Here is a 26,539-nt window from a genome sequence, read left to right as displayed (position 1 = left end):
GTGCAGCAGCAACAGTGCAGGAGGGTGCACGAAGACGATTTCGACGTGCAGAACGAGTTGTTCTGATGTTTTGACATAGGAATGAGACTGCACAATGGTTGTGCGACAAACTAGCCGTTGAACTGGGAGGCGTGCGGGTGAGTGCTCTGTCAATGGACCGGCAAGTGGTGTGCGCGCTGCGCTTCTTCGCCGCCGGTGGGTATCAAGGCACCGTAGGAAAGGAAGCAAACATCGGCGTAGTCCAACCGACTATCAGCAAGTGTTTTCGGCGAATGGCAGAGACTGCTGTCAAAGTCAAGTCGTAGAAGGTGCGCGCTTTCCGGCGAGACCCCCAAGACAAGGCGGCGAAGGAGGGCTTCCTTCGCTTAAACTTTCGCCACCACAGTATCTCCGGCGGCTACATCCGAGCATCATTTGAACGGAACGGCAGCAACACCAACACGAACATCACGTGCTTAGCCCGAAGCGGGCGGCATCAGTTGGTTACGAGGCAGAAGAGTGATTGTTGCCACAGTGACCGAGCGTGCAGGCTCTCATTTCTCGCAATGAGCTTGCAAGCTCCCAGCAGCTGCATCGGTCTGCTCCCGTATGTCGGCAGTTGCTCCAGTGTGTCGATTCTTAGTGGCCTGGTATTTTTTAAGCAAACATAAATACAACCCTCATCGCCCTTAGAGCACATTTGGCGTCGATAGCAGACGCCGACCGAGAAAAGGGGCTAGGCGGGTTCACAGTGGGGAGTCGCGGAGGTCGCGCGACAGTTTTAGATCAATTTGTTACGCTCTCTCCCCGGTTTACAAGTGCTTCGGAAACCGAACTAGCTGACAGATATCGGTCGCGCGACGTTTGCGACTCGCCAGTGTGAACACGCCTTAAAGTTGCCTTCGTCGATTTTCTAGCCGAGCGCTCCTTTCCAAATAAATCTCGGCAGGCGCGGAGGAATCAGTGAATTCAAACATACTTTTCCGCGCACCTATGGCGTCCGCACACTACGTACTGTAGACAATTCTAGATGTCCATATTCTAGATAATGTGTCATAAAAAGCAATACAGCCGTCGAATCAGCTGTTTTTTTTCTGGCAGCCATTTTCACGATGGGTGAACATGTGTGTGGTTAGGTAATGCTGCATCCTTTGAATCGGGCGGCAGCTCACGCCACCTAGCCGACTCTCTCCCAGCGTCAGCGTACCCTTGCGGCAGCAGAAGTGACTGAAGAGCAAACTTAATTGCAAAAATAAGGAATCAAGGCGGAAAGCTGGGCTAGTTGGTTTATGCGCTAGTCTTTTAATTAACTATGTCAAACCAACTAGCCCAGCTTTCCGCCTTGATTGCATTGATTTCTCGTACATCGGGCCCTGTTCTTCCTTCTTTTATGTGTAGTGATCCTTCAGTTACCTATGTGAACCTAATAGCAATAACTACTTATCGGGCAAGAGTGCTATCCTTCGCCCTCAAGAATGGACTGGTACCGCCTGAGGTGCAAGCCTTGTTCCATCCCTGCCAAGCGTCCGTGCGACATACTAGAAGAATCACCAAGATCTTCCGTGCCGAACTATGGAGACACATCCGGTATTTCCAGCTGTGCTTGCGTGTGCATGCCGCGACCAGGACAAGCTGCAAGGTAACCTGTGATGCAATGATCAGGACTTGGGCTAGGGAGGCAGCTAATGTTACCGAGTTCCTGTGGTCTTGTGGGCTGCCATCTCTGTGTGCTTGGAAAAAAGCGGGAGAGGACTCTCAAAATGTTCCTAAGAAGGAAGTGTTGTGTTTAGCAGAATGTGGTCTCCCTGATAAAGTTCGAAGGGTTTTGAGCTGCGGGCCTAAATTTTGTAATGAAGTTAACGAGACCCCGCTCGGTCTCCTTACCATGGTTAGGAAAGTAGGGCAATGTGCAGACGTGGAAGAGAAAGCTAGATGTATTTCCGAAGGTGTCGACTGCTTGTTAAGTAAAAAACCATGTCCACGTGTGGAAACGCTAGCAGTGAGCAATACAGTTCATTACCTCAAAAGGAATAATCTTTCTTTATTGACTGCAGATAAAGAGGGGGGATTCGTCGTGTTGCCGAAACCAATGTTCATGAAAAGGCTATGCAGGCTATTGACAAGAACTTTGTTCTCCTAAAAAGATCTGGCAGGAAAGTAAAGGCTGAGGCATTAAAGGTTTGCGAACAGATCAATTTGACAGGACTTCATAAGTCAGTTAAAGCAGCGAATGAGCAGGGGCTGAACGTTTTCTTTTCTGCGAAGACACACAAAGAGGGCATGCCTCTCAGAGCTATAGTATCAGAGAAAGAAGCCTGGCAAGGCCTGGTGTCAAAATACCTACTAGAGCACCTTAGCCAACTAGACGTAGAAGACCCTTTTCGAGTGCGCAACTCAAAAGATGTGATAGAATTTTTGGCAGCGCAAGGTGGTGCTTCAGGAGCTAATTTCGCGTTTTCTGTTGATGTTGAGGAGCTATTCTATTCCATACCACAAAAAGAGTTGTTAGATGCAGTAAGAGAGCGGATTGAAAGCTGGGGGGCTGTGAAGTTTCAGAATAGTAGCGGGGTTTCGGTAAATGACTTTATAGCCTTAGTTAAGTGTTACCTCTCATCCACTTACATTTGTTTTGATGACCGATTGTTTGTGCAAAAAGATGGCATTTGCATAGGGTCTTGCATAGCCCCGATTCTTAGTGAAATCTTTTTAGGACAGTTTGACAAGCGCGTTGCAGCGTGCATTGAAGACGAAAAGCGTGTTGTTAAGTGTTTTAGGTACGTGGATGACTTTATTGTGTTTATGCATGTTAACAACGAGAGCGACAAATCACAGGTTGTAAAAAGTGTTTTAGAGATTTTCGGGGATTGTTCTGGCAAGCTGAGGTTCACGCATGAAGTTCCAGTGGACGGGTGCCTCCAGTTCCTCGAGCTAAGTTTGTTCTTTGGCACTGGGCACATCTGTTGGTCGTACCAGCCTCGCACAAAAAAAGAAATTTTAGCGTATAATTCGGCCCATTCTAAATTGGTAAAACGGGGGATTGCAAAAAATTGCCTGCGGGGTGCTCTCGAGAAGTCCTGCCAGCATAAGATTGAGGACAGCCTGCAAGCGCAAGTGCACCGGTTGAAGAAGGCCGGTTTCCCTAACGACACAGTGATGGCTGTGGCGGAATGCCTCCTGAAGGAAGTCAGGGCAGGTGGCCGCCCTGGCGTGGCCGCCGGAGAAAGTGCCAAAAGGCTCAGGCGTACGGCTATACCGTACGTGCACCAGCTTTCGCACCGGCTGAGGAAGGTTGGAGGGAAGTGCGGTGTGGACGTCATGTTCACCGCCCCCGAAAAGCTGGTGCGCATGTGCAAAGCCGTCAATGAGAAGAGGAAACCGGTATGCACCATAAAACACGTGTGCAAGTTCGTTCCGTGCACCGCTGGCATTGTATACCGCATACCCCTCTCATGCGGTAGATGCTACGTGGGACAGTCTGGACGCTGCCTAAATGAACGGCTACGAGAGCATCGCACGCTGGTGGATTCATTGGCGGGGGGCAGCCATTTGGCTACGCATTGTAAGCGGTGCGGGTGCGTGCCGGCGTTTGATGCCACGTGTGTGCTTGGTAGGGGAGGCACAAGGTTAGGTCGCGAGATTTGTGAGGCTTATCACATTATGAGGGAAGGTGACAAGTGTGTAAGCACGACGTCACTTGCCCTGACCAGGAAAGAAACCATGTATCTGCGAAACAGTTTGCCACTTCTTGATTAGTTTTTTGTAACTCAGTGTGCGCATGTGCCACTGAAGTGTTTTAAGTACATGTTTGGTGTAGTAAACCTTTAGTTGATGTTTAGCGCTCGTCCTGTCTCCTTCTCTGTCTTTGTCCTAGTTTTATGCGCTAGTCTTTTAATTAAAAATAAGGAGTCTTCTTGTCTTGATTCATGTTGTTGGCTTTGAAGCATAGTTTGTTCGCAAAATAAAGCATTGTTAATTTTATTCACGGCGTGTTTACAGCAAAACGTTAGGCTTCGGTCCACTTATCGTGCAAATAAATGCTTCCGGGGCGCATCCGTGCTACTACCCACCTCAACTTTCCTGCTTATTGGTTGATTCCGCGGTTAGCGTCTTACGCATTTTGACGTCACGCTCTCAAAATTGAGGCCAAACTTGACAGCGCTCGTAATTCAGCACCTGGTGCACTCGATCCGGGCAACCTGCTCCATCAGAACGAGAAATAATTACACTGCAATACATTTCTCTCAGGTCGTTACGTTACTCTCAGCTCGGGCCGGCTCATTACCCTTCTCCCTTGGTCATGCTCCTGAGTGTTCAGCGCACCTTCGATTTCCTCTAAAATGCAGTTGCTTGAAGACTACGGGCGCAAGATATACCTTACGAAAACTTTTCTTCGGCAATGTAGTAGAGGGTATGTAGACGGGATTTTGATATCACGCTGTGGGTAGTGAGTTGCTCAGCCCTAGCTACCCCGCCAATTTCGATGCAGGCGAAATTCTAGAGGCCCGTGTACTGTGCGATATCAATGCACGTTAAAGAACCCCATGTGGTCGAAATATCCGGAGCCCTTCACTTCGGCGTTCCTCAGTCTGGGCTGCTTTGGGACGTTAAACCCAAATTACCAAACCAACTTCACTCTTTCACCCCTTCGCACCCCTAGACCGAACAAACCACCTCCCACTGCACGGAAAGAAAAGCTAGCCTCAGTCCCTTCCTCGCTTAGCCTCTTCTACACTGCCCACAGTGCACTCATCGGCGTAGCCTTAGTCTTCGGCGGTCGCTCCTAATGCTGCGTTCACACTCGGGCGGTACGTATCCAACGGTTCTTGCAACTCCGTGACAGTCTTCTGCAAAGTCGCTTACATTCTGTTAATGGCCACGATATGATGTGAGTTTGGAGCACCCACTCTATTTGTTTTACTGTAACAAGTCAAGGACAGCGATCCGAAAAATTATTGCATACTAAAAATGTCTCATCTGTCATTGCGAGTTGATGCAGACTGTCTGCGGAGCTTCAGAGCTCGGTGGTGTAGCTCTACTCGTTTCCCGTGTAAAAACGTTCCGTTGTTTTTTGTTCTTCGCTTCCCTGAATTACCAACAACAGCTGAGCCCACATATAACGGTCGCTTATTTCCAACGTGTGCGCTGCTACAGCAAAAGTATACATGCTTTGAATGTAACACCACACTCGTTTGTAATAAGCGAGCGTTATCAGTGGGTTCGACTGGTGCCGATCGCTCAGCCAAAAAACGTCCGCTTCGCACACCGTGGAGACCTGCTCCTCATAGCTTTGTGATTTCTCTCCTCATGCAGTTTACGGCCGACCAAGCGAACACAGCCGTGCTACAAGATAATATGTGCTTCAGTTTTCATGGCTGCGGCCGGCTGGTTGAAGGTTGAAGCGGTTGAAGGGGAAGCAATCTTTAGCGGGACCGAGACAGAGGCAGCGTTGAAAGAGAAAAAACTCCGCACGGCCGGTGATCAGCCAAATGCAGTGATACGAGAAGTGTAAATGCCAGTTACGTAAGTTGCCTTTGTAGAACAACCGAATACGTGAAGTGCGTAGTCACCTCTATCGGTTCTCCAGTTCCTGCGCAGAATGTATTGCGCACTCAAGACGCGGTACCCGCACGTGCTCTGTACAAACTTCGTCGCTGTCGCCACACCTGTCGAGGATCAGAGACGAGAATGCCTACCTAGGAGGAGTTGCTGTGAAATATTCGATGCGCAATATCGCGTCCGTGAAGCAGCTCGTAGGCAGCAAAGGTCTCGGCGAGCCCATGACCCTGCTAGAGACCCTTCTGGAGACAGTCGACCTACTGCTCAAAATGGGTTGGTGTGAACCGAAGGTGGAAGGAAACTGGTGAAGGGACGGCGAATTGTTATTCTCAACATGACGAAGAATGGAATCACTGAATTGGACGGTGCCGAGGCACTCATCGCGGCGCACAGCGGAAGGATACGGAAACGCATTAGTGATGAACAAAGCGGTAAGGCTGGCTGACATGGTGAGCAGGGCATAAGTTAAGGCTGAAGCGCCATGTCTGCGTTGAACAACAATGGCGATAGCACACTTCCTTGCGGCACTTTGCAAGACAGTTCTTTCGCTGCTAAATGTCTTTCCAAGGCAGACTTGCATCCTACGGTCGTAGAGAAATTTTTGAACAAAGCGTAGAATGCGCCCTGTCGGCTTCGTGCGATGTAGGTGAGAGATAATGGCATGTGGTAGGAGACAGTCCTAAGCTTTCGGCACGTCGAGGAATAAGACGAGGGTTGAGAGGCTGTTGCTGTTGTAGTGCACACTGTGGCTGAGTAAATCCAAAACGCTCTCCTCCGCGCTGAGACGGGAATTCAGTAGGGTAACAGTGCGGGCTAGTTGATGATTCATTGCATATGAATAGCAGCGCAAACCAACAAGACATACGACGAAGAACGAGGAGGACACACAAGCGCTGACCTCTCCCTGTTCTAGATGAAACATGTCTCGATGTCGAAGGCATCGGCAGCTCTTGATGCCCCCTTTAACGAGAGAAGCCGCACTGGGCTAAAGAGGGCAAAGATGAAGGCTACAAAGCTGTGTAAGGAAATGAACTTAGAGGCCCTGGTCCGTTCCATCGAGAGCAGTGAGACGTCAGCGCTTGTGTGCTCGTTCTTCGTCGTGTGTCTTGGTCGTTTGCCCTGGTATTTACATGTCATGAGACGGGAATGGAACCCAGTCATACATGTTGGCAAGAAAGTCTGGTTGCAGCCCACGAGGACAGCCGGTTCTAAATCAGTCTCTGGTGCCAATGCTTGATCCAGCTTACCACCTTGGCATGCTTCTCGCCACAATAGCTTACCGGAGAAGTCCAACTCAGAGTTTTTACGTAGAGATAATAAGTTGGTCCTCGGAAGTAAGGCGACCGAGTAAAAGCGCGAGGTACACTGTAAATATAATATCACAGAAACATTAGATAAAAAATGATCTTTTGGCGCCGCAGTTATTGTAAGTGCGACACTCATAGCTTCACTGCGCATCTTTTAGTCGCAGTAGTTCTTAGTGCAAATAAATGAGGCGGGTGGGGAGCGGAGTCGCACAAGCCTCCGGAGACCAGCTGCTGACTATTGGCAGAAAACATGCAGTCTTGCGCAGCTTTTCCCCGCAATCGCCTGCATGTCTGTTCTGAACATCCACCGTCACAGGTGTATAAAACACAAAATTGATCAAAAAAATTGAATTCCTTTGCAGCCAAACCGCAATCACTTAGAATTCATTGTACACTATCGTATACATCACATACGGAGAATCAGCCTCCATTGCATGTATCTACTTTCCGCTATGTCCTGAGACAATGAAAAAAAATGATGTTTTTCCGTTAGTAATCCATTTCACAAACATAAATACGAACCCCTCGGGGCTAAACCCACGGCATGGAAAGCTTTTTCACCCTACGCGCTCTTTGCTTACAACATCCCAGTGGAGGAAACGATGCGGATGGCGTCAATAAATGTTGTACAAGTTCCAGATGCTACATCGCTAGTTGGTACTAGCATAGAAGGAAAGTTTGCTTATCTACTATTGGTATCTGAGTAAAAGATTTCTGGACTGGAAATGGTGACCCTTGGATGATTTGCCGATGGCGCATATGCCCTGAAATGGTTCCTGCATCGTGTGGATGATCGGCATTGCAGGTCGTACAAACTTATGCAATACCAAGGGCATGCGAGCAGCTGGTTCAACAGATTGTACTTTTTGTTAGCCGAAGCTTTCCACCGCGGCTATATCGTAAAGTTTCAATGGACACCGAGCCATTGCGGCATAGCGGGAAACGAGCGTGCTCACGCCGAGGCTCGGATGGCACATAGTGATGGTGCTTTCATTGATATAGCCTTTTCTAGATCAGACATTGGAGCCTTGTTGGCGCATTTAATGCAAGCCGCAATGCAGTCGCACTGGCATGATTCGAGTCATCAACAGGACCGCGTCTCTAAGCTTGACGCCGGCTCACGATTACATTTGCGATCTATGGTGGTGCGGCGTCATGGGACTTTACTCCACCGGTTACGGCTTGGCGTTGCCTACACCCAAACACTATGTTCACAAGATCGGCATCGAAAGTAACCTAAATTGCGTACAGTGCCACACTCCAGAGACTATTGGACACCTTCTTTGCGAGTGCCCGAACTATACTGCTGAAAGAACAACATTGTAGGCGACCGTGAAACAACTGGACTCTCGCCCTCTCTCTGAAGAAACTCTTCTGGGCGCCAGGTCGAGACGTTCTGATTGGTGGCGTGTGATAAAGGCCGTGCTCAACTTTTTGCGTGAAACAGGCCTGAATACTCGTCTGTGTCCGCCTGTGCACCACCTACATGGTTAATGACATGTGTCGGTGTTTGTGATGCAGACACCAGTTTTATGTGCGTCTACTAACCGCGATGCGAGTGCCAGCCAGTGTCGTGTGTGTGTGTGTGTAGACATCACCCGTGAAACTCATTGTATTATGCCATCATCAACCTTCATTCGCAATTTCCTTTTCCTGAGAAGGGTTGTTTTTTAGGCCAGTTGGTCATACATATTTCAAGAAATGCTTCGGCGCGGCAGACAAGGACAAAACGTAGAACAACACCACAGAGCGCCTTTTCCTTTTCCTGCTCTTCCCTTTCCCCTGTGTGGATTAGCAGGCCAGGGCCATGTTACCACCGGCCGACCTCTCCACCTTTTCCTCATTAAAATTTATTTCTCTCTTACTGTGTCTGACAACGGACTGTGGTGCTTCCGTTCTTTTGTCTTTCTCTGGCTAGTTTGATTTTTCTTTCCGCAAAACGACTGTTCGCAAAGAAATGGCGTTGGAAATTGCTTCGGTTCTTAGTTCTATCCTGATTGATGCGATCTCTTACCGCTTTCAGCCTGTCTTCAGGAGGGGAGTTTTTCGTTCTTTTGGCTACTGTGTAATCACTGCCTAAATTTTTTCTCTGTCCTGCCATGCGACCAGATCACTTGAACGTATTTGCAGCCATGCACACACATTTCTAGAATGTTCTATACACTTCTACTCTCTACTCTACTCTATAACCTAGAATGTCTAGAAACTTCTGCTTCAATTTTAAGTTAAGACTTGCTAAATTTTTTAAGCAAGGCTCTTAAAAATTGTACCGAATTAACTTCTTGTTCGCAGTCTGTATTCGCACGTCGTTCTCTAAACACAAAAGCAAAAGCGTGAAAAGGGGGGCCATAGCCCTTCTCCAATGCAATTTCTGAAAATGATGTAGCGAAAATTGCCCCTACTTTACGTTGACTTCAAAAGAGCATAAGCTAAAGAGAGGTTCTGTGAATAAGAAGGGAGTTTCCTGATTCCGCTCTTTTTGTAGCTACCTTCAATGTGTAATCTTGTAAAGCAAGTGGTTACGATCCGACGTCAACTCAGATAAAGGGATGTGACCCCATTCTCTTTCGAAAGGGAATGCCAGATGGCGCCTGTAACGGGCGCCTTTCTTTAGACATTCTTCTATGTAGGTTGCCTTATAAAGCTCCCTGATTGTCGATTACAACGAGAGCAAATTGCAGCGCCTAGCCTGATTAAGACGACAGCCAGGTGGGTGTGTCTGTATGGCCGCTGCATTTGATTCCTTTTTTATGACCAACAATTCCGTCGAATTGGCATTCCAGATAAAGTTCTCTAATCTGCCGTCCAACGTGCTTTCCAGCTGTCCGGCACCGCTACGTGATAGTGTCTTCGATAAGTGACGCTGCCCTTTGTGTCCCGAACCATATCACCAATCCGCAAATTTCGCCCCTGACAGCTTACAGAATGCGTGTATGTTACGTTTGGCCCCACTGCAAAAATAGCTAATGTGTCCCGTGTGTCAATCTTTCCAGATGGATCTCGTCTCATGAATGCGCACAAGGTAACCAGGGCGGACCGCAGTTCACGTAGCTGGACATGATTTGCTTGCTTCGCTACCTATTAAAACAAGTTTGCCCCGTCATAGCCTTGACGAGCCATGCCGCTTTTGTTTTTAAGCCTTGGACGCTGGTGCATTGTACGCAGCAGTTTACTGGAGGCCACACATTCGCTGGAGGCCAGCCGTGTGCTCTTAGGCTGTCCTTCTCACCACTTTTTCTGAATGCTTTTTGTTATTTTATTACAAGCCATCTACTGTTACCTTTTTTTTTGTCCATCAACCAACCTACTGTTTCAATAATCTGGAGACAGCTGTTGACACTATGCAGGCAGGATACATGTGAAATACTGAAGCCTGCTCCTTTTCAATGTTTCCTGCGCGTGCGGGGAAATAGCCGGTAGCGCATACGTAGCTAATTCTTCATTGCATATTTGACAAGGCCGCGCGAGGCACGTGCATGCTATTATTTCCTTCCTTCACCTCAGTTCATTTTTCCTGCCCACTGCCCCTGTCGTTAAAGCCTCCTCGCGCCCTCCTTACTTTTGTTCCATGCAGGATAGCGCTCTTGCTTGAAAGGCAGCTTAGCTGGTTTAATGAAACGTTATTGAAAGGACCCAGATGGAAATTGAATGACCCTAGTGCTTACTTCACAGTTATTCAATGATGCGGTCAGCCATCATCATTGTTTGCATGGCGGCAACTGCTAACAGCCAAGAAATGACGAAAATAGACCTCTGCACCACACAATTGAGTAAGCTTGTTTCCTTGGTTGTTTTCTATCCTACATCCAGCACTTTCATGACCAGTGTCATAGGAGTATATGTTCGAAAATGCTTGCTGATATGAAAAAATAAACAATACTTGGAATGGGATAGTGCGGTGCACGTACAGCCCCCGTCGAAAGTGTACAGCCCGAGCGGTTTGCTTCTAAGCTTTTTACGCGTGGCTCCCTAACGTGTTTATCAGTCCAAAGCTTGAGAGGATTAAAGACGCGAAGCCATTCCTCTTTCGAGAGGTTAAGGTCGCTCAGGATGCATCACGGGGCACACTTCAGGCCTTGCAAGCAAACCCTCTGGGCTGTATACTTTTGACGGGGGCTGTACGTTTTCATATACTCCTGCGTAACATATATACCTAACTTGCACACATGTACAACGACCTTATCTAACACAGTATTTCAAGAAATGTCAGCGGAAGGTTTAAAATAGAAAAATTCGCCATTTTCCCCAACCAATACTGGCCGTACGGATCACTCAAGTGTGCTGGTGGTAAGAAATGTGTGAAAAGGCGTGCTGCTCTACACCTGTTTGCATTACAAAAGAATCAAGATATCATGCATCCCGAATTCACATCTTTTAAAGGATAAACCAGCACCAAAATGCGCGATATCTGGTGCCAACATCTCAGTCGTCCACACACTGATCATGTGCCCGATATTGGAGACAAAGATGACAGCACTTTCCTGAACAGTATACTTTTAAAACACCAATAAACCCTTGTTTATTTTTGCGTGATGACCACATGTTCTCATTGGATAGGGTATTTAAATTTTTTAACTCGGCAGCCTTTTTAAAAGAAATCTCTTAATTCAAGTGACCTCGGCCCGTTCTCATTCTTATGGAGAAGGCTGAGCTTAGCCGTAGCTGCCAGATGCTTCGCCCTTCTTGCTGAAGCAAGGACTGTTGTTGATGCTGCCCGACTTCGTCTTTTCTATGTATCCTTTCTGACAACAATTTTTAGGCCGTTAACACCACTTTAGGCTATTCCACCTTACGTATACACCTTCTTGACACACTATCATCATTCACATTCTCACTACTCTTAGACCCCATACACCTGCTGTTGACATTAACCTGTGCAAACATGTTAGCCTGAGCTAACGGAAAGCCTTGTCTTTGGCGCTGTTTGGCCTTAGATGCATTTGGTCCAAAAAATAAACCCCGGCATAATCATCATCATCAGAAATAAGGTGTGCATAACGAAACAAAGAAAAGTGTCATGGAAACCTATTGTAACCAAGAAGTTGAAATGGGTTTGGATGCCTAAGTGGGCCGATTAAGAGGCGAAGGGCTTTTAAGGCGAAACCCTTTAAAGGCTCGTAATGCCGTCTTTTAACAAAGCTGTCATCCGCGTTTAACTCGGGAACTAAAAAGATGAAAGAAAACCAATGATCGCTTCCGATAGAAGAGCAAAAAAAATGAACCGAGAAATCAAGTTTGATGAGTGTAGATTATTAAGTTAATTATTTTAAGCAAAGATGCCGGAATTGCGTCGAAATGGCGCCGACCTCGATATAGCCATGGGAATGGTGTGACGTCACGTCCACCAGAAGTCGTCGCGGCATAGTGAAAATTGTCACGGAATGGTCGGAAAAGCGTCGGATTTGTGTCAAATTAAGCAGAAAAATGTGTAATCAAGTGTAAATAACACTTAAGGCTCCCGAAAGATGTATAATTTGGGTATCAATATAGCCATGGGAACGGCGTGACGTCACATCCACCGGAAGTCGTCACGGCAAACTGTCCTGGGCTTTCGCCTCTCAACACTTTAGTTGCCAAAGTGTCCTCGCAATTTTGGTTGTGAGCAATATATCTAACGTTGAAGAAGGCTATTAAATGATTTAATGGCAAAAGGGCCGTAAAAGAAATGTTATCGTCATAATCAATTATTTATTCCAGCTTTAATATAGTTTCGTGCATTAAAGGGTTACTGCATCACACGCAGTACAGGGTGGCAAACGATCTTGTGAGGGCGCTGTTTTCAGCAGCAAAGAAGCTGGCCAGTTGGCGCAAAGGTTAATTGCGAACGGAAAAAGCTATCACTGGTGAAGAAGAAGAAGGCCTATTATATGTATGGCATGTATAACTTGGCGCATGAAATATCGTTTCGCTATGTCGTATTTACGTCTGTAAAACCGGTAGAATCGTGAATGTATTTCTTCGCCAGCAGGCCAACTCACTAAAGGTAGCCGTCATCAGTCACCAATCTGCACATTTCAGCATGTGCAGATCTGTGACTAGCTTAGAAGAATAATCACCACTATTAACATGCTACTATATTTGGCGCACCGGAATTAGTGTATGTGGTATTCCACGTACGGAGACGGCGGATGTGCTAGTAAAGATGCTTTCAACTTAGGGCCCTAGTAGAGAGCCTTGAATTATTTTCGACAACTGTGGTTGCTTAAGAGCTAAGGCTAGTCCCTCGACTTTGCGTGTATTTTGGGGCCTATCGAAGTCCTATTTTTTCATCAACTATAACATCTAGCTCACTGGATGTGCCACTGCCACGGCAGGCTACTGTTTTAAATACAGCACAGGTGGGGCTTGAAAGGACCAGGTTGCTCGTCCTAAGCACCCGTAAGGTTCATTTGTCAACAGATAGTTCTTCGGGAGGCTGTCTACTTCGAGAAATGATCTTATGCACAGTGCCACGGTTGGCAGGTGGCAAATGCCATCAAATTTTTTAGGTAATTTCATTGCCGAATGCCGTGGTGGGCAGGGTGCCCGCAGTCCGGTGGACAGGTTCCAACCTGCCGCTCCTGCAAGATGGGCCAACCTGCATTTTCTTTATATGGATGGACGAACAGAGGCTTTTATCAAGAACGGACCTCTAATGCTCTTTCATTAAAATAAATCCATCTCGAGCAGACAGTTACTGCAGGTATGTACCGCGAGAGTAAAATCGGTACGCGAACTAAAAAGAGTTGTAGCACACTTGGCAGGCACTCTCAAGTAAGAATGAGCACCTCATCACCATCTCTCACGAGGTATGCATGTTATTCGAACCGCAGTGTAGACGACCGTGAAGACTTTGGTCGTACCCGAGATTTTCTTCTGCGGAAGCGCATGCATGCGGCTGTTGTAGCGGCGTTTGTTCCAGAGCGCGGCTGCTGTTTTCATCTGTCTTGTTTTAAAATCCGTGCCAGGAGCCTACTACGGCTGACCGAACGTTAGAGTTGGCGACGAGGAAGGCTCGCGACAAACCAGAGTGTCGGCTTCTGCGCAAGCTGCCAGCAGTGTACGCTATGGCAGCTGCTGACTTCGTTCGCATAGCTGAGTTCAACGGCAACTTTATTGCTTGCAAATCATATGAGCCTCTCTAGTTCATCTTCTAAGAGTTAAAGGCATCACGGACACGTCGAAGAGACGCGCTAAGCTACTGATATTATGCCGGAATGCGCCTTTTCACGTGATAAGCGCCCTTGTGCAACCGAGGCCGCTCAATAGGGTACAATTTTGCGAGGTTACCACGGAACTCCAGGCTCACCTCGACTCACAGTCGAGTGAAGTGCACTGCAGAGCAATCATCCAACGGCACGACAAAGAAGACGGTGAAACTGTCAGCGACTATGCTGTGGCGCTCAGGAAGCTCGCTACTGCCTGTGATTTCGACAGCAGCTTTCATCCGCGGTCGGTCTTGCTGCGCTAGTACCGGATGTCATGCTGCGCAAACATTTTTCCTACAGTGCTAGGCCTGAACGTCATGCTGCACGACCGTTTTCTGCGTGGATTACGAAACAAGCCATTCCAGCAACGCCTTTTCCCCGAGAAGGAGCTGACCTTCAAGAAAACCTACGACTTTCCTCTCTCAGCAAAAAACGCCACTGGAGACCAGACCAAGCGGAACTCTGTCAGGCACACGGCATGTAGCCCAAAGACGCGGGAGGGAGGTACAGCCAATAGAGGGCTTTAACCGAAAGCCCGGAATTTGCAACGCTGTTGGGGGTGTGACGCGCAGCATAGTGAGGACAGTTGCAAGTTTCAAAAAGCTGTGTGTAGCTATTGCAATAAACGTGTACAAATTGCAAACAGATGCAATGAAAAGACAAGGATGCGATAAACTGTCACAGATGTCGTTTTTACCAATATTATGGTGACGGTGTTCACCGACGATAAATGTTTCGGTACTGAAGTGTATGCCAGTGCCACTTTCATAATTAGTAGCGAAACCGCGTTGAAATATACGTAGACGTACAATCCACCATGGCAATAATATATAGAAACAAGGAGCTCTTTCTTGCCAAGGTGGACTTGATTCAAGTTCTTAGTACGATAGGGGTGCGGGTCACGCATAACCGTACACACCTGCACTTTGCCATTCGTGATCGTCTAGGATGCCGAAACCGGATGCAGTCTATTCTGGACAGAACTGGCTTCCTCAGATCAGTGCTAAGATTGTTGCAGTTCGTGACATAGCGAGATACCAGCTTGTTGAGGCCGTGTTCTGTGAAGACATCACTGTACATGTACCGTCTTTATCAAAAGTAACCAGGCTGCAGGGTTTGATTCTAGCTTGTATAGTGCAGCCCTTGTGGCTCTCTTAAAGATCAAAAGGTGTTGGAAAGTAAGAACCTTTAACCACCATTTCAGCTTCAGGAAAGCTGTAAGGGCTACACTGTACGAGCTAGAAGCAAACCATGCAGCCTGGTTACTTTTGACAAAGACTGTACGTCAAGTGGTGCGGCCAGTGACTTGTCTAAGGAACGAGGCTGGAGTTTAAAAAAGCATGGCCAGTACTCCGCACCTCTTTCTGCTGCAGAGGCTGAACTGCATTCTCTGCAAGCCTCTGGGATTAAGCTGGTGGTCCTAGATTTGTTGTGTGAAAGTGCTGGTGCCCATGTTTGCTTCAAGACACCGTCGTCGTCGGAGTGTTTTCAGTCGGTGCACGCGATACACATCTTGTATCAAAATACTCCCTTCCTGACTTGTGAACCAGTGTGATGTAGAACTGCTGTAGTCGTATATTCTAGGGAGCAAGACAGCCCAAGGAGACATTAACGTTGCAAGCCAACACAAAGAGTGGTGGTCACTTACAGCTTTGAAAGGCCTACGGTACGAGTAAAGGCCGAATTTTCATCCAACCCAGCTGGTCGTTAGGCATCAGTTTCCTGTCGTCGGTAGTAGGTTCTCATCTTTGATAAAAGAACGGCTAGTTGAAGTGATTACTCGCTCCACTCCGTCGTTTTTCAGGACAAGGACTCAATTTAAACACACACAGCTCGCGCCGGCGTTTTCAGTGAAGTATCTGACTACTGTTGATTGGTGTAAACGTCGCTTACGTTCCCTGAAGACTTCCGCTTGAGATGCTTCCTTTTTCCAAACGTCTACCTTTGGTACTTTTATACTTGAGTCAGAGCTTCGGCGAGGCTTTAAAAGGTATGAAAAAGCGTCTATAATACGAAGACATTCCCAAAATTGTTGAGAGTTTTCTTGCCGTCAGCCACTGGTAATTAGCTAATAGCGGCAGTATTGTGTGGTTAAAGCATATACTGTACTTGCAGATGATAAGGCATCAATTGTATTCACTTCCTTATTTATAGATATGCTGGAGGCCATACATAAGGAGCGGCATAAACAAGAGCACGATTATTTCACGAACAACAAAAGCAGTGCTGATGGTTAAACGGAGCTCAGGCACAACCAGTTCAGAAACATTACACTAGAAAAAAAGAATTTGGGGGACACTTAAGTTATGCCTTTATAGGTATTACGCGATAGTGTAATGGGTGAATTCCCATATATGCCGGTCATTCTCTAGTCTACACTCATAGATCCCTGGGAGTCCTCATACCCCTCCTCCCGCAGGTGTGCAGCTGTTAAGCGATGCGCTACCGCCCTGCGATGGCAGGTGCTCCCAGCGATGGGCGTTGTGCGCCCCACGGTGCTCAACTGCTACTTCCCTCGTCGACAGTTTTCTCACTACCCAGTGGGCAGGTTGTGATGACTCCTCAAGGTCACGTGACCTAGGTGGCCCATCTGCCTCCTAGGTTGCTGTCCAGGGAGCAGTTGCCAGAACCATGCCCGTGGTTTTTCGCTCCCAACGCCGAGAACGCCGAAGTCGGATTTTCGGTGCAGCGGAGCCTCTAACGCTACCGCGTTAAAATATTCTCGCGAAGGTTCACAATAAACTAAAAAGCTTGAAAACTACAGTTCCGAAAGAGTCCGCTGACAAATCAAGTTTTGCTACTAAAATTCGAGGATCTGAGTTAAGTTAGTAGTGCGCAACGAAATAGCGAAGACTGTGTACTCACGGGGATCCTGAAGTGTAACTCACTGCAATCGAGAATTGAAGAAGTGCAAGGCCGATCCTCGTACTTTTCCGTTCGGGAAAAATAGGGTTCACTGTGACGCGCTGAGATTGTTCGCTAGGCAGACGGTGTATTCCTGTGTTACAGTGTGTGAAAAGAGGATAATCTAACGAAATTTGTTCGCAGTGCGAGCGATGCAGTGCTGTGCGTTTCCTTCAGAGATGCAGCCCTCTGACGTCGCAAGTAAGATGACAAGATCAATCGAGCTGCTTTCTTCTTCAGGACTACTCTTAGATTCTTAGGAGTGAATTGGTTGTGACGCAAAAAAAAACATTAAAGATCATTGCGGCATCCGCATTGGAGAAATGCGTAAGCATTGGCGATACCTTATTGATACTTTGTCGTTACCACAATTAATTATCTTAACTTAATCAATTCCGCCAATTACCCATCTGAGTTTTCAAACTTCGCGCCGCGGTTCTTTTTCAAATTTGGCTTCACGCGTTGGATCCGTCCACACTTGCGGCCACGGGATGCCATACTTCCGGCGTTTTCAAACTTGGCGCTACTTTTGCTCCGGCCCCACCTACTTTTTGTACATTTTTGGCTCTAAATACCAAGCGCATGATGACCTTAGCTGCCTATCAGCCATTAAACACAACGCAACACAAATCAACTCGTTACCTATCACAGTCAGGCCACTATTTGCAGTTATTGATTTGGAGCCCGTTCTTAGTAATACCCATATCATATTTTATAATTTATAAAACGCGATTACCGTTTCCGCTGTGACTCGACAAAATTTGGCTTTTTTTGGCTAGTCACGTGCACTGGAAAGCTTTATTCGTTTCGAAAGCACATGTATTTTGGCAAGATGTAGCCAAATTTTTTTCCAGTCACAGCGCGAAGGATAATCGCTTTTTCAGAATTCTAAAAGCTGATATCGCTATTACTAACGACCGGCTACAAATCATTAATTGCAGCCAGTTGCGTAGCTGCGATAGTTAAAAAGCCAATTATCAGAAATTAGTTAACCAGCTTATTACTTACGACAATTCACCGGCTTTCCGGTGTCAGCCGACACTGGTAATGCTATGCCGCAAAAGACATATTTTTTACCCCCAAGGGCCTATTTCTCAAAATTACTTAGTCTTCCCTGAAACACCTGGTATAAGCGTCGCCTGAGAAAGCCTTCTTTTTATTGCACTCTTGATGTACTACGTTCTATATGGTCATTCTGCCTAGAAATAAAATTCAAGAACATGCTGTGGTATTAACGCGACAGAGTCAGGGGTTCCGTTCATCGGAAAAGCCGGCGTCGGCGCTGTAATGAGAAAATCCGGCATGTCCGCGAGAGTTGTGACTTCAGTATCACAAGGCCTCTCGCGGGAAATTCGAACACCCCAGAACGATCACACAGTACAACAGGGGTGACGTCACTACCCAATTCCTCACTGGTCCACAGGGCCGTGACGTAATTTCACTACTACTGCGTTGTGCCTCTGAAGAAAGAAAAGCAACTGCGCTTAAAAGAAATATGGCCGAGCCAGGACTGGAACCACAACACTTCGGTCGTGATCCGGGCGTGCTGCATCTCAACCACTGAGAAATGTCCGTCCTTGTGTGTCTTGTGGCAAAAAAATGAGAAAAAATAAAATTTAAAACAATAATTAAAAAAATATTAGTGTCCGTCTCTGCAAAATGATATGCAAAGAGAACCCCGCGCCGCTGAATGGATCCGTTAACCCTATCTCGCCATATCCTTTAGACGGAGTTTGTGTCCCTGGAATATTTTAACCGATGGGACCGTGTCTACTATGCCATTACTCGTAGTGTAAGTTTTGGTTTGTGACATTAAATCAGAATTTAAGTTCGAAGATTTATATTTTCTTGGTTAATTTGTATCTGACAGCTGCAGGGTCACTCTGTTGGCCTATTAACATCAGATTGCAACGTAATGACGTCATTAGTACTCGCTATATATTTGTAGATATATACAAAGATACAGCCCATGGCGACTCGTAATGTACAACGGTAGAAATAATAGTTAATGCTTTATCACTGGTATATAATAAATGTACAAGCGCGCAATTTACAGAAGCTTGAGCGACACCCGAATTGGTATAGAGTTGTGGTGGACGTATTCTTATTCGTATTAACCATCTGAAAATGATCGATACGGAATTCCTCTATCCATGTCCTGTTGTTTTATTATCAAGTTCGAGATATTGGATTTTCGTTGCGTTAATCGTTGGTGTGGTGCCGGGTAAGTGGGGTTCGAAAAATCGATGAAGATACTATCCATACAATGAGAAGGTGCAGTAAAGTGTGGAGGTGTCTACTACCCAACCTCTGTATGCAATGAAATTTTATAACTTAAACTGTGGGGGTTGGTTAAAAGGGAAGTATTTTTCAAACGCGCCAGCTGACGCCATGAAACATTAATTTTAAATTTCTGAACTTGAGAGGGGGCGTTTATCCGCAAAGGATACACCCAACAAAATCTACTGAGGACCTTTGGTTAATTACTTTTCAGATGCCTGGGACACAGCTAAAGCCATGAGAGTTGCTACGGATTTCGTATGGGCCTGTAAGAACACTGCGATTACCATGAATATTCCAGGATCTATCTACAGGGTACGTGACAGTTTGATTATTCGGAAAATTGCCAAGCAGTGGTTAGTTTTGTTTATTCTGAATGAACATATTTCAATCTTCGAATAAGAAATGAGGGCAATGAAAGTGAAACGTTACGTGTACGTGTACAATGCGCTTGATGACAGATTTGTTGGTATTTTTGCTGTCTTTTTTTTTTCCTACCACTCCTGTAATGACCCTTCAATAGGGTTAACAGTATCAATAAACAAACAAACAAAAGATAACAAAAGCCACGGTCTGCGCTTTATAACCATTTTTCGCATCATCTATTGAGGTTGTAATGAGGATTGAGGAAGACTGAGGAATCCAGGACAGTCGTAGATTACCACAATGCTACAACACACGCCGATGCAATTCATGCGACTCCAACGCGCCCCTACACACACACTGATCGTTGTCAGCAAAAAATGAATAGTTTCATTGCCCTTGCGTCTCCCAGGGCGGCGACGAAGTGCTCAACGTCAAATTCCAGCAGAATATTGCCAAGTGAAGCCTTTAATTTCAGAGTCAAAGCCGCTGCAGCGGCTCAGTGGTTATAGTGCTGGGCTAGACCCGATAGACGCGGGTTCGATCCCGGCCGCGGCGGTCGCACTTTGATGAAGGCGAAATACTAGACGCCGGTGTACTGTGCGATGTCAGTGCGCATTAAAGTAGTGCAGGTGGTTGAAATGATTCGGAGCTCTCCAAACGGCGTCCCTCACAGCCTGAGTTGCTTTGGGATGTTAAACCTCCCAAAACCATTAAAAGCACATACTTCCAGAACCATAGTATCACGATGGCGATGTTAAGACGGATGCAGAATGAGCTTTAAAATCGTTCCTCCCCTTCTTGCTCAGGCAGTGCATTATATTTGAAGTTTAAGTGATATCTTCTAGCCATAGTAATAATATTACTGTTAAATTTTTGCATGATCAATTTTTGACCCCCAATACAAGAAGAGGCTCTATGAACAATCTGAGGTCAGTGGGTGTTAGCCAGGGAAATAGACAAGGCATGCAAATGCTCACATGGCAGTCTTTTTTATCGGTATTGAACTGAATATAGTTAAACCTAGATTTTTGATGAAAACACGAGCGCACAGGAGGACAGGGCTATGACACAGGACACAGCGCTAACTTACAAGTGAATTTTATTCGCGACACAGAAACTGTACTACACATCTTCGGTGAAATAGAAACAAAAATTATTTGTTCGGGTCTAAAATTTTAGAGACATCAACGCAGCATCTAACTGGACACTATCTTGTAGAACAGCTAGATTGTACAAGGCGAACGGCAGACAGCTTTAGCATTGCGATATCCGCTATGTTCCGCGTCTGTGGAAACCCTGCTGCACCCGCGCAGTGGCAGGTGTGCGACCCTCGGGGACATTTGGATATACGCAGCTGGCGCTTGGAGGAACCGGTATGCGGTAGTGGTCTCCTTATTCTAAATCTCTGTTTCTTGAAGGCCTAAGCGGAGTACCACCATTTATCATATCAACACCACAGTTTGAAATAAGGAGCAATGTTTTCGATCTTATTCTCAGAAAGAGAGCGCAGTTCTACTGTGGCCTCGGTTTCTAGCAATGTGGATGAATGCAGGAGCAATTCTAGCTTGTTTTAGTTCATTATAGAGAGGACACTACGTCTAACTTTTAGAGATTAGTCTTAGTGATCTCAAAGCTGCAATTTTACCGAGTACAGAGTTTCGATAAATTAGAAAGTATCGTAAACGCGAGAAATTAGCGACGCCCCTCAGCAGTTGCAGAAACACCGCCTGGTCATATCAATCCTCCGCTGCTACCATTGGCTCATTGCGTTCAAGTCCAACACTATTTCGATCGTGACGGAAGGCTTCTTCGGGATAGCAGCGCTGCAAATACAGTTGAGCTACAAGAATTCGAAGTGTAGCCAAATTCGACGATGGCAAGCGGCTTCGGAACACAGAATAAACAACAATCTTCAGTTCATGAAGCCCATTTTGGAGAATTGAAATCATGCAGGTCTCGAGGATGTTTTACAGAACTATATTATGTCGTCCTGCATTGGACACACATACATAGCACACATTTTTTTCTTGACAGAGCATGACAAATCCCTATGTCAAAAATGGGGAGATGAACTCAAAATAAATCACGTCTTATTCTCGTGCACAGAACTTGGAAAACTGCGAAAAAAATGAGCACTTACTTTACGCCGAATTTCACTCTTAGGTGAAGGTAAACTTGTCTAGCTGTCACGGCTTTTAAACATAGAAGATGTAATAAAAGAGCCATGGTTAAAATGTCTGCAGAAATAAATGGACTATAATGTATAAAATCATTGTGTTTGGTGCATGCTGATCTTGGTTGCCTATGAGCCGGACACTCAACACAACACACCACTGCTCCTCAGTATTTCACCGTCGCACTCCGCCCTTGAGTAGGTGTTATGTTCATTCTGCTCCCGGAAGCAAGAGCTGTCTTTTCATGCCTGCGCCTCAACCCCCCCATGCCAGTCTTCGGTTTCCTTACGTTCTTTTCTTCGCGGTACCAGAGTTCTAATCAATGCTCGTGTAATCTTCACTCCTTGTAAACTATGCCTGCCTCATTTTTATTGCCATATGCGAGGTTCTCCATACGACGCTTTGGTGAAAAACACCCAGTCCGCTCTTTTGTCCCTGTGTCTGTCTTTACTGGAATTTTGTACTTTACGCACTAAGCTTATTTATACATAAGGTGCCCCATTGAAAACTACTTTAGATCAAGTGCAAAAATCTGGGAACTATGTTGCACAGGCTGGTCGCCGAAGCAGACACTCCTTCTTGTCTGCTGCAGGGAAGTGACCAGGACACGCTCCATTGCCTACAACACCCGCTTGAATGCAGACTGAAAAGCTGTAGCATGCAGTGCCGCATCTATGTTAAAAGTACTTCGATCTCTGGGGTGCATCAGTGTGATCGCAGCGCTAGTGCCTACATCACAAGCCTTGAAACGCCTTCGCACGTGCATTACTCCTATTGAATGGGTGACGTTCTAGAAGGTGATGTCTTGAAAGCGATGCCACTTCGCTAAGTGTTAGACACCAGAGACGTAACCTCTGGTATCCTAACTTCAGTTACGATACCAGAAACGTATCCTCAGTGCATACAAGCACCAACGTTGAATTGTCTTTTGAACGAGCATTAATGAAATATTCATACACACTTTGCAATCTGAACGGATCAGACAGTTCGGTCTCTGGAAATAAGGCGATTAGCTTCTCGCTCACACGTGCAGGTGGAGCGTGATGCTGCATTAACGAGGTCGACCAGTGGCTCCGTGAAGATGAACAACCGTCCAGTTATTTGGATTGGCTGAGTAATCAAGTTTTCTGTGAAGGAGCAGAACAACATTTACATGGCGTTAGGTGTTCCTGTCTGCGGTGCCAAGACTGCGTGGAACGTCGGAACTTTCTTACGCCAAACTCACCGAAACGCAACCACGGTCAAGGGCACAAGCCTAATGCAAAACATATCTTCGTACAACGAGGATCTATTGCGTGCCTACCACTGTCATCAGACCGCTAGTAAACCTTAGCAAGGTCCTAGTAAAAGCGGGCCCGGGTTCAGGCTGCATTGCGTTGTCCCATCTCAGTTACGTTTGTCGGTTCGCTGCATATTCTTTGCTAATCAAAACGATTCTCAGGCAAGATAATCAATTAGTCACTCTATTATTTCAGTATGTATAGGTTTACATATTTTTAACCGCCATTTCGGATAATAGACGCAGCGCGCACTCCAAGAGAATAAGCCCACTGCAAAAAAGCTGAAAGTTGGGAGGGCTTGTTGAAAAAAAAATTCTTAGCTAGCCCAGCTCGATAGAAACAACCTAAGCGCTCTTCGGCGCACGCCCTGCATTTTGTGTGCCAAGTGCGTGCCAGTATTTTGTTATCAATTATCTTCCCGTCTCACCTGTTGCGGTGACTCGACGTTTCACAGAAAGCAAGTGGTTCCCTGCTTTCTTCGCACACAGTGGCAGCCTAATATTAGAGCATCGGGATCTATGCGAAAGGAAGTGTGTTGCGCTCGCTACCTCCTGCAATGAACTACAGTCGGGTACAACTTAAAGCGGTTTTTCCCTATCAAAGGACCCCTTAGCAGTCAACAGCATCGGCTGATGCTCATGAACATGCCAGCGTGACCATGGACGATGGGGATTATCCCCTTTCATATGCCTCTCCCCGCATTCTCACGCTAACAGTCTTGTTAGAATCAGCTGATGCCATTGGCTGGAAGGGTATCCTTTGACGGGAAAAAGTCTCTTCGTTCTGGACTTCCATTTAACTCTAGTTGCAGTGCGAAAGCTCTACTTCACTGCAATCATGAAAAAAGCGGTGTCTGACTAAAGCCTGTGACGTGTCTGCAGAAATAAATTAAATATTGCCGCGACGGGGTCTTGAACCCGCGACGACACGAAATGATCAGGAAATGAGCACAACGCTGTCGCCGCAGCCAATCCCGCCTTGTTTTAAACAATCACTTTCTCGCGCTGTGGATTCCACATAGCCGTTTTCATCAACTTCAACCTGTGAGCAGAAGTCACGAAAGGAACCGAAGTGCTCACAACTACCTACCTTTGTCAGTGAAAACCTCAATCGTGCTTTGAGCTACGTGGCGGTAGTAACACAGGGATGCGCGCTGTTTGCGTTGACAGCGTTTTGGCAGAAACGCGGCAATGGTGCTATAGGCTATTTCAATATCCTGTATTTGTAAATGGTGATTATTGCCGCCCTACCCCTATCCTTTCCTTCCCTCTCGCTGTCGTTTTATTCCCGCTAGCCGCAGCTCAGGTGCTTCAGGTTTCTATCGCAGATGCCGAGGCTAGCAACATCCTTTCTTCCATTTTTATTTTGATCAATAATAAATGGCCAGTAACAACAACAACAACAGTAATAGGCCGTCGGCGTTCGTTGGCTTTGACGTCGACAACGTCGTACTCCCCTGATTTTGAGAAAGGAAGAGCACATACCTGGCTCCCTGGGTGGGCGCCCATCTTAGTGGAGCTTTCGTTCTTTTTTTGTTTTGGTTTGTGGGTTTAACGTGCCAAAGCGACTCAGGCTATGAGGGACGCCGTAGTGGGGGCTCCGGAAATTTGACCACCTGGGGTTCTTTAACGTGTACTTACATCGTACGGTACATGGGCCTCTATATTTTGCCTCCGTCTAAACTCTACCGCTGCAGCCGGGATCGATCCCACATCTTTCGGTTATCAGACGAGCGCCATAACCACTGAACCACCGCGAAGGCTCTATCACGCTTCCATGTACGTAGCATTACTGTCGACGTGCAAAAAACTAGCTTCGCACAATATTTCGTGCTTGCCTTGCTAAACGGCCAGAATGTTTGTTTTATATGTGCGTTGGTTCTGTGGCCAGGTTCTAAGCATTTGTAAGAATGAAAGGCTAAAAAAAGCACCCTGTCGTCTACGGCATGGTCATAAAATGCATGACGTCTTTCATAAATATTTCCAAATATCATACCTTTTCCGAATACCGGTATCCAGAGCGCCTATGTCTGCCGTGTCGTCGTTAAACGTACCAGAGATCATTTCAGCAGGCGCTCTCATCTTCTTCACATGTGCATGATGAACAAAACAAGTCCTGAGGCAACTCAGATTAACGCTAGGTGTTTTCGGCGCGTCCGCCGGAGAAAGAAATTTTTTTTTGGAGTGCACTTGAAAGCAGGCGCTAGCGCGAGGGCTGCGTGGTGCTCCTGTGCTGGCGACCTTGGCAGCGTGGCAAGCGGCGGCACAAGTTTCGAGCACTAACGGAAAGGACCGGGGAGTGAATAGCAGCTTTACGCGGGCTACAGAGGTGGCTGGAGGGGGTTCGGGGTGATTTTTTCGCTTCTTCTATTTGCACGGAAGTGATAGGCTTCTGCACGCCCGAGGGCTGGTGCCAGGGCTGTGATTAGGACCGCCAGGTGCAGTGCGCTCGCAACGAACAGACCCGCATGCCAAGGGAAGTGTCTACTGTGTTTTATTTATTTATTTACTTATTTATTGTACCCTCAGGGCCAAAGGCATTACAGAGGGGAGTGGGTTAATTAGGATAAAGAACAATGAATATAATACAGTGAAAACAGGTAGTACGAAATAAATTTTCTCCAGATTAAAAGAAACAACATTCACAAAGCGTAAATAACATAAAATCAATGTACATGACACAGTGGAAACAGATATAACACATGATCAACTTCTTTCAGAATAAACAATGTTAGCTATTGCGTCGTGAAAGGGTTTGTTATCTGCAATGACTGCAGTATCGGGGGGAAGGCGGTTCCATTCCACAGATGTGCGAGGAAGATATGACTGAAAAGAAGAGTTGGTGTGGCATGTTGGGATGCCAACCTTGTGGCGGTGATCGATGCGACGTGAAATGCTTTCTGGGGGTGATATGAAATACTCGTGAAGCGTAACGTGATGATATAGCTTGTGAAATAGTGTTAGGCGACCAATTTTACGGCGAGATTGTAACGGTGGGAGTGACACGTTAGATTTCATGGCTGTGATGCTTGCCGTACGGTTGTAAATTGAAAGAATGAAGCGAACGGAATTATTTTGGACTAGTTCCAAGGAATATACAAAGTTATCATGTGTAGGATCCCATATTGATGCTGCGTATTCTAGTTTAGGACGTATAAGTGTTTTATAGAGTATAAGCTTAAGAGATGAGGGAGCGGCTGAGAAATTGCGACGTATGTACCCTAACATGCGGTTAGCTTTATTAATAACGTAGTCAATATGGATAGACCATGTTAAATTTTGAGTGATATGAATACCTAGGTACTTCCATTTCCATTGTTTCCATTTCGAGGCCAGGCTTCGAACAGAGACGATGATAAATCGAAACTTGTGAGCAAACGTTTTAAGTGAGCCCTGTGCTCAGTCAGCTTTGGTAGTTCAGTGTTATGCTGTGCGTCTTCTTTTGGCCTGCCCGCGTGCTCTCTTCCGTTCTTGAAGATTTATCCTACCGGTTGTGTTTCTGTTCTC

General features: G+C 46.4%; 1 protein-coding gene across 1 annotated transcript in view; it reads left to right on the top strand.

The window, feature by feature from the left end:
• The first annotated feature begins 10,382 nt into the window (after positions 1–10,382).
• The window catches only part of LOC149361881 (uncharacterized), a 32,360-nt gene continuing 16,203 nt past the window's right edge, over positions 10,383–26,539 (top strand). Inside the window, exons 1-2 of the mRNA XM_089569613.1 lie at positions 10,383–10,612; positions 19,428–19,528. Of these exons, the coding sequence (XP_089425739.1) occupies positions 10,522–10,612; positions 19,428–19,528 (192 nt within the window). The 5' untranslated portion in view covers positions 10,383–10,521. The remainder of the gene's footprint in view (positions 10,613–19,427; positions 19,529–26,539) is intronic.

The sequence above is a fragment of the Amblyomma mixtum genome, chromosome 2 (assembly GCF_055824585.1).
Source record: "Amblyomma mixtum isolate Tamu chromosome 2, ASM5582458v1, whole genome shotgun sequence".
Classification (NCBI taxonomy): domain Eukaryota; kingdom Metazoa; phylum Arthropoda; class Arachnida; order Ixodida; family Ixodidae; genus Amblyomma; species Amblyomma mixtum.
This window is presented reverse-complemented; position numbering and strand designations above follow the sequence as displayed.